General features: G+C 40.6%; 1 protein-coding gene across 1 annotated transcript; it reads left to right on the forward strand.

Annotated features, from left to right (window-relative positions):
- Nucleotides 1-3,398: 3,398 nt before the first annotated feature.
- On the forward strand, nucleotides 3,399-8,749 carry LOC142217187 (serine protease 27-like; the record flags this gene model as incomplete). Its single annotated transcript, XM_075285376.1, has 6 exons — nucleotides 3,399-3,441; nucleotides 4,879-5,089; nucleotides 5,683-5,954; nucleotides 6,723-6,877; nucleotides 7,189-7,338; nucleotides 8,498-8,749. Coding segments are annotated over exons 1-6 (1,083 nt in total), but the record flags the coding sequence as incomplete, so codon positions are not given.
- Nucleotides 8,750-9,269: the final 520 nt, after the last annotated feature.

Below are 9,269 nucleotides of genomic sequence, written 5' to 3' on the forward strand. Positions count from 1 at the left end.
TCTGTTTAGGTGACATTACTAGATGAACATGATGATGTCATTATTTCCGGCCCAGTCCCAGAAAAATTTTGCTTTGAGATGCTACATGAATGACATTGTGGTGGGCGAAGATGGTCTTCTATATTCTGTAACATGGGCTTTAATTTCACTCCTTAGGTCCAAAAATCCTTCCGACTACACGGTTGGTCTTGGCCAGTATCAGCTGCAAATCGACAACTCTCACCAGATTATGTCCCGTGTGCAAAGAATTATTGTGAACTCCTGGTACAAAGGAGTGGGCAACCCGGGGGACATCGCCCTGATTCAGCTGTCCACTTCTATTAATTATACTCAGTACATCATGCCAGTCTGTATCCCAACACCATCTATGAACTTTTCCACTGGAGACAACTGCTGGGTTACTGGATGGGGCACAATACGCTCTGGCGGTAAGAAAACTCATGGCACTATTTCTCATCATGGACTGGTGTATCTAAAATTATCAGGAGTCCAACTGTCCTGTGAACTCACTACAATTCCCACCATTTAGTAGGGTCTCTAATCTAACCAAGTATAATACCTCCTTCAGTACAATTCCCACCATTTAGTAGGGTATCTAATCTAGCCAAGTATAATACCTCCTTCAGTACAAATACCGTCTTTCTAGTAGACTTATATAATCAGTATAAGAACTATAGTGGCGCCATCTCATACACTACTGACTGGATCATGCCAAACCTTCTCCTAACACGATAGATATTACAAAATAAATGCACACTTAATATAACCACACAGATATAGAAATAGTGCAAACCATATAGCTGCACAATTACTGCTGCTATATGTCCTCGCAAAGGTGTCGATTTTATACCCAAGATGTTGCAAGAGGAATCTTGAAAAATCTATGAGTTGAAGTCATTGAGGCAGATTTATTAAGACTGATATTTTGTACTCCAGTCATAAGAAAGATCCTGGAAGGCACAGTCCATGGCTGATTGATGGAGAGTCTCCAGACTTTTCAGAAAACAGGTGCCTGTCCATGTGTCAATGTCATCCATCTATACCAGAAGATTGGCGCGCCCAGTTTTGCAGCAATGAACATTTCTGAGTGTGTTGTGAGTGTGTACTGCATGACTTCAGCCGTTGCTCTTCTTCTCTGCAGTGAATCTTCCAGACCCAAAGACTCTCCAGCAGGTCATGGTGCCTCTTATTAGTAATAGCGCCTGCGAGAAGATGTACCACATCGGCTCCTCCACTAGTGCCAGTCAACAGATTGTTTCAAGTGACCAGATATGTGCCGGGTACCAGGCTGGAGATAAAGACTCCTGCCAGGTGGGTGACTTATCTTCCTACTTATTCTGGAAACTTAGAATTATTTTTCTTTTCCAGACATTTTTCATCCCTGTCTCTTTCACCCTTATGATCTTATGATATACAATACTGTAAGTCATGAACAAATAGTTGTAATGCACCTCAATATTGAACCATACTGATAAGGTCTTGTGGCTTTGAGAAATCTCTGTGCAAACATGACCACATACATAGGATACAAGTGGAGTACAACTGATATAACAAATCTTTATTAGTCTCCTTCACATGTTATTTAGTGGACTATCATTCTTCATTTTAGGGTGACTCCGGGGGACCCTTGGTCTGTAAAGTCAATGGGGTTTGGTACCTAACCGGCATTGTGAGCTGGGGAGATGGATGTGCCCTGCGTAACCGGCCGGGAGTTTATACCTTTGTCCCGGATTACTACAACTGGATCTACTTGAATGTAAATGTGTCGTCATCGCCTCAACTGCTTTCCCTATCCACCTCTTTGACTTCTTTGTCTACAGCATCAGCATTACTATTGACCATCTGCCTATTGCTACACACTGGGCAGTATATACTTTTCGGTGCCGACCTAGGATAAGTCTGGATATGTCCTATATTAGAAAAGGAGCTGTATTTGTTTCAAGTTATCTGGATGGAGTACATTTATAGTGTTGCCCCGATTTTCACAAAATCATTGTGTTATTTAAGTGGTTTTGTGATCATTACAGCAAAACGTTGACTGGTGGAAAAATCCTGTGAATATTCACACAGCGAATCTTACAAGGATCACCCAACTCTACTACATAATTCTACAATATCAATAATTAGATAATATAATTTCAAATAATAAGCAGTATATGGAACTGCCTGTGCCCCTGACCATGAAAGGTCCTCTTTAAAACAATGCAAAATGTGAACGGACACAGCTAGCGTCCAATGCTAAAATCTTCCGTGGACATTAGCATCGGACACTAGCTGTCGGACACCAATGCTAGTGTGAACCCTGCTTAAAAATCCTCCTTCCCTGAACTTGTATCCATTTTCTATCACGGTCCCTAAATTCTGGTGATGTCTGTCCTTGCAGTAAGACTGATGGGAAACGACTATACCTAAAATGGCTGCTGGTTTTTATAGGGTTGTGACATCACCGGGGTGACTGGCCGCTGATTAGCTGAACGATTGGCATTGTGGGTAATCCCACGTTTCCAGAGTTCCCTGCGCCTTGTCCTAACATGTGCAATGGCCATTTTATTAAAAAATTCAATGCTTCGAAGCACAAAGAAATCCAGATTCTGGGCAAATTGAAGATTTCCTGAAACTCAGATTGAATTCCACTTCTGTAGAATTAATTCTCTCATCCCTAATAAGAACCATGAGACCTCATAACTCATTGGCTAGAATAAGGTGCGACTGAAACATCAACAATTTGATTCGAAAACAATTATTTATGTCTAAAGTGTCATCGGTGGCCAATGTTCTATTTACATTCCTAGCTCTTCAGAGCAAATAAACTACATTTGTACTTGCCATCGATCTTATGTGTGCCATGGTATAGTATGTTACTAAAACAGACCTGCCAGGAGAAAAGACACCTGAATTCTCCAGAATTGTTCAAAATATTCAAAAGTGGAAAAAAAAAGTAAAAGCAAATTCAAAAAGTGGAAAAAATAAATCTAAGGGAGGGTCCACATGGTGTAACATGCCGCGTGATGTGGCACGTCTACGCCGCGGGAGCTTTTGCGGGCCGTACACGCTGCCATTGATTTCAATGGGAGCGGTGATCGTATGCGCTGCACTATTTTGCGGCCGTGATTTTGAAATCAATGGGAGCGTGTACGGCCCGCAAAAGCTCCCGCGCCGTAGACGTGCCACATCATGCGACACGTTACACCGTGTGAACCCTCCCTAATAAGTGATGACCTATTTTATGTTTACCACTGCACCCTTTGTGAATTTGCACCAAGAACTGGTCCAGTCACATTCTTAGCTCAGGATGAGAGATGCAGTGACGTTATAGTCAGTATGAAGAAGACACCTCCACATAACACCAGGAGGTTAGTCTGGATCAAAGGATATTTTAGAAGAAACACTCAACAGCTATGAATGGCATCTCCAGTCTCGCCAGGCTCCTGCTGTTCACCGGTAAGTGGCTTCTACAATTGCTTGCGATGCATTTACTGCCATTTCCCAAAGTCTGATCCCCACAGTTATGTTCTTCATTGATATATTTAATACTTAATAAGATATTGAAAAATTTAATTGTGAAACAATGAAACTCTAATATTTGTTGTCTATGGGAAAGATCAGAGGCAAAACCTTTAATGTAGATTTCCTGAGTCTTCAGTACTGGGCACCAACTACTAGACTGGGAGAGCCCGGTCATTTCACTACTATTTCAAAGAAAATGGCGTCATCCAGGAACAGTCTCAGAAATATTACATGAGATATTTCGGTGTGTAATAGGTTACATAATTACATAGTTGATGAGGTTGGATAAAGACATTAGTCCATCAAGTCCAACCTATAACCCTACAATCCCCTACAGTGTTGATCCAGGGGAAGGCAAAAAACCCCATGAGGCTCATGCCAATTGCCCCATTTCAGGGGAAAAAATTCCTTCCCGACTCCAAATCTGGCAGTCAGTATAAAAATACTGGATCAATGTGTGATATGATACATTATCATATTAGGATTATATCATTAAATAGACATTTGTGATATTTTAACGCACAGTTAGTCAATCCACCCCATTGCCTGCAGCTTCCACCCAGATGCTCAGTCCTGGATCTATTTAGAGAAAACGAGTAGACAAAATCCAATAGAAAAGCATCACAAGGCTCACAAACAAGTTCAATAAATGTCTAAAAACTCCAAGGGCTTGTGTCCTCATTTGCTCTTTAGCTTCTCTCTGGACTTGAGTTGGATGGGTATCAGCCTTAAGGAAACATCATTGTTCTTATACATTTATTCAATGCTTTTTCAAACTTATCCAGCCATTGTGACTTGGAAGTAAGAAATCTTTAGCTGTCTGACCAAGGAGGAACCATGATGCCTGAGGATACCTGCAGCATGAGTGACCTCATAGGTCATGGTAGACAATAAACCAGCATGGAAGTAGAGAAAGTGGTCAATTAAGTGTTAGCCTGGAGACATTTTTTGTAGTGCTTGAAACACTATAGTCAACCATACAACACTATAGTACCTTTGATGCTGATGAGATACAGAAGACCTTGTCTCACGCCAAGTCAATCCTCAATGGTTAAAGATCAATTCAAGCATTTGAAGAGTTATCTTCATGTCCATGGTCCATGAGATACCAAATAGGAGATGACGTTTTGCGTTGTCCAAGGGCACAAAAAAATAAGTGACAAACTTGTCTAGTTGCAGATGTTTGAGTTTGGTACATTGCCTAACTGTACCATCACCTTGACCAGAGATGTCAACTAAGGGGGATAAAAAGATATTTAATTCTTTAATATGTTAGGTGAATAAATGACTAAAATACATGAACATCTGATATCTGATATCAAAACTTTTTTATGTCACCAAGTGATATAGATGTTTCAATATGTTCTGCAGTCTACATCCTTCTAGTCATCTCCAATATCACCACCGTGGCTCAACCATCATGTGGAAACCCAGTGATCAGTAATCGAATCGTTGGTGGCACAAATGCAAGTGAAGGAGCATGGCCATGGCAAGTCAGTCTGCAGTATGGTGGTTACCACATCTGTGGTGGGTCCTTGATCTCCAAGCAGTGGGTGCTTTCTGCTGCACATTGCTTTAACAAGTAAGTCGTTACCTACAGATAGATTACTATGACCACAGAATGGTCAGTATTGTTAGGCTGGGTAACCTGACTACGGGGTCCTTGTCTGAATCATAGAAAGTTTGGTCATTGGGATGGTGGGAGGGGAGCAGGAAAGATGACTACTAAATATGGGCAAACTGGTTTGTAGTGAGCCAAATTTATTGGGAGATTTCAAAAACTTTTACCAAGCCTGAAAATTTTGGGGGTTGCCACCCCTGAGCCACTATTATACTGGTTGATAAACCTTCATATAGTCACGAAACTAATCTTAGTTTGCCCATCTCTAATGACAACCATGGCTCTGAACCAATGCATTTTATATATACCCCTTCATTACTAGGAAAGAAAACTGATCTCTTAGAGTAGACAGTTACTAACTATACTCAATGGTCAGATGGGAATTAATCGATACATATCGCCTTAATGTTTCTTCTTCGGTGATGTCAGATGGAAGATAGAATTTCATTAGCTCCTCACCGGGGTCTTAGACAAATCTCTGCTTCTACATTAATTGTGGTAGATGAAGATGTTCATCATCATTGTGTAACATAATCTTTGGTTTCACTTATCAGTTCTAAAAATCCCTACAACTACACCGTCCTTCTTGGTGCAAACCAGCTGGAGATCCCTAGTCCTCACCAGCTTGTGACCGGCGTAAAGAGGATTATTGTGAACTCCTTGTACAATGGAGTGGCTACCCCGGGGGACATCGCTCTCATTGGACTGTCCAGTCCTATTACCTATACTCAGTACATCCGGCCAGTGTGTGTCCCAACACAGAGTATGAACTTCTCCACTGGCACCAACTGCTGGGTTACTGGATGGGGTAACATAGAATATAATGGTAAGAAAATCCAGGAGCCGCGCAGTATTTTGAGTCAATGTATGATGGCATCACAGGAAAATACACAGCACTACACTATTCATTTTCTACTAGCATTTCTATATCATGTGGTGTACTGTTACAAAAATAGACTAGCGCTACAGCCATCATTATTTTCTACTTTACAGTATCCAAGTCTGAATTTTTTTTTACATACAAGACCAAACATGACCCTATTGGCCAATATGGCCAGATGAAGGTTATCCTATCATGTGGCTCTTAGCCTATCATGTGTAACATTGTCCTAAAGAGCCACTCCATACGACAATTCCCATTGTTTGCCCATTAACTATGGCAGCCAGTAGGGCACAAGTGGGTGGATTATCATTATTTCTTGGCCTTGATCATAGGTCTTTAGTAGAAATGAGCAAAGCTGTTTCTAAACAGCCAGATTCATAACAATTTCCCAAAAAATTTTGAATTGGACAAAACCCGGAACTTTTGGGGTTTGCCACCCACGAGTCACTAGGATTTCTTCAGACATATTGCCTATCCTCTACTGGGATCTGTCACAATCCTCTTCAGACAACTTCTGGCCTCCTGGGTGGAAATTTGGGCACAGGGTAAACAGAGAGGACTGTTATTGGGCGTCATTATGTCATCCAGGTGGCCATTAAAGGTCAGGAGGCAACCAAATATGACCACGATGGAGCTCATGAGATTTGAAGGAATGAGTATTTACCATATTGTATACTGCATGATGGTGACCATTGCTCTTCTTCTCTGCAGTGATTCTTCCATACCCCAGGACTCTTCAGCAGGTCATGGTGCCTATTATCAGTAATAGTGACTGTAATCTCATGTACTATGTCAACTACAGTGTCAATGTTCCAACTGACCAAATCTGTGCCGGTTACCAGGCTGGACAGAAGGGCTCCTGCCAGGTGGGTGACTTCCTAAACTCTTGGTATTCCTAACTGGTTTTGTAGTATTCTTTTTTAATGGTTTATTTTCCTTCCCCTTTCAAAATCTGACTCTTACTATGATATTGAATGTAGGAATTAGAAAGGAAGGCTGCACCCCGGATGTGAACTGTACCCATAAAGCCTAGGAGCATGTCAACAAGTTATCAGTAAATTTTGTAGGACCCATATATCCCGCATACTACAACTGGAGTACAGTAGATAAATTATATTAAAAAAAAATCTTTACTATTGCCAAAATTATATTATTTAATGGTCTTTCTTCATTTCAGGGTGACTCCGGGGGACCCCTGGTCTGTAATATTAATGGGACTTGGTACCAAGCTGGCATTGTGAGTTGGGGAGCTGGATGTGCCCTGCCTGGCCTGCCAGGAGTTTATACCTATGTCCCAGATTATTACAACTGGATCTCCACTAATGAAGCTGATAATATCTTATCTTTATCCCCTGTGCTTATGGCATCGACATTATTAGTAGCCATCTGTCATTTGCTACTGCCCTAGACATCAGTCTGAATACGCGCTATATCAGCAGTTGAGCCACATTTGTCTTTGATTCATCTGCATATCTTATTACAGTCTTAACATAGGACCTGACTGGGGATTTATAGGCTGCTCTTCTTAAATCAGTCACATGTCCCGGCATCACAATCTGCAGATCTCTGTCCATTAGGAAAACTGGTGTGAGTTATATGGAATATGTCCCTGTCCCGGCCCACCATACCCACCCTGACATTTGCACAATGTGGCAAGCAATGTGCACACGAGGGATTGAGGCACACGCTTGGAGCAAGAAAGGACCTTGAGCCCAATGTGCGAAACAATATCACCCCTCATTGATAGGTCTCCTCATTGTGTTCTTTCCACAATTTTCTGAAGAACCTCATGGGTTTTCAAGTCCTCCTGAGCCAGATATGCCCCTCACCCCCAAAAGTCTGCTATTGGTGACCTATCATCATGATGGGTAATAAAAACCCCTTTAAGTTACATAGTAAAAGGAATCATCACAGGTAGCGATAACAAATAATGTCCATCCACCAACCACAAGAAGCTTAACCAAGTACTAAGACCAAGCCAAGAATGAAGTGGAGTTGACACTGTCAATGAAAGGTATTCCCTGTGACTATAACTAGAGGGAATACAGTTATGTCACTCACACCAGATATATGCCGCCATAACTATCTATAGTGGGGTCAAGTTATGGCTGCAGGGTATTGGTCGGAGAGAAGCCTTGTCCCAGCTGTCACCATGTTTGCTCCTATCATGTTCTCTAACTTCAGGTTAATGTAGTCATGATGGATCACCATGAAGGAAGAATCTAATGACTGAGATATTATGATATGTAGCTTTCACTTTAGGATTCTCTCAGATGAGGTTCATCCAGGATGAGGTTTACTGTGTATTTATGGACTTTGATGACATCGAGAGGTGGGAGATCGTGTTTATTGGGGGTAAACCCTGACTTACTGGTTTTTCAATGAGATTCTATCTATATTGTAATACTACTACCACTACTATTATTACTATTACTACTACTACTATTACTGCTGCTACTACTACTACCATTACTACTACTATTACTACTACTATTACTACTACTACTATTACTACTACTACCATTACTACTACTACTATTACTACTACCACTACTACTACTACCACTACTACTACTATTACTACTACTACTATTACTACTACCACTACTACTACTACTACTATTACTACTACTATTACTACTACTACTACTACTACTACTACTACTATTATTACTACTACTACTACTATTACTACTACAATTACTACTACTATTACCACTACTACTACTACTACTATTACTACTACCATTACTACTACTACTACTACTACTATTACTACTACCACTACTACTACTATTACTACTACCACTACTACTACTACCACTACTACTATTACTACTACTACTACTACTACTATTATTATTACTACTACTACTACTATTACTACTACCACTACTACTACTACCACTACTACTACTATTACTACTACTACTACTACTACTACTACTACTATTATTACTACTACTACTACTACTATTACAATTACTACTACTATTACCACTACTACTACTACTATTACTACTACTACTACTATTACTACTACTACTACTACTATTACTACTATTGCTGCTACTACTACTACTACTACTACTATTACTACTACTACTACTACTACTATTACAATATAGATAGAATCTCATCGAAAAACCAGTAAGTCAGGGTTTAACCACAATACGCACGATCTCCCACCTCTCGATTTTATCCTTACTTTGGTTAAGGACATTGAGATCTTCCTGCAGAACTTTAAAGATTCTGGCA

The sequence above is a fragment of the Leptodactylus fuscus genome, chromosome 8, assembly GCF_031893055.1.
Source record: "Leptodactylus fuscus isolate aLepFus1 chromosome 8, aLepFus1.hap2, whole genome shotgun sequence".
NCBI lineage: Eukaryota > Metazoa > Chordata > Amphibia > Anura > Leptodactylidae > Leptodactylus > Leptodactylus fuscus.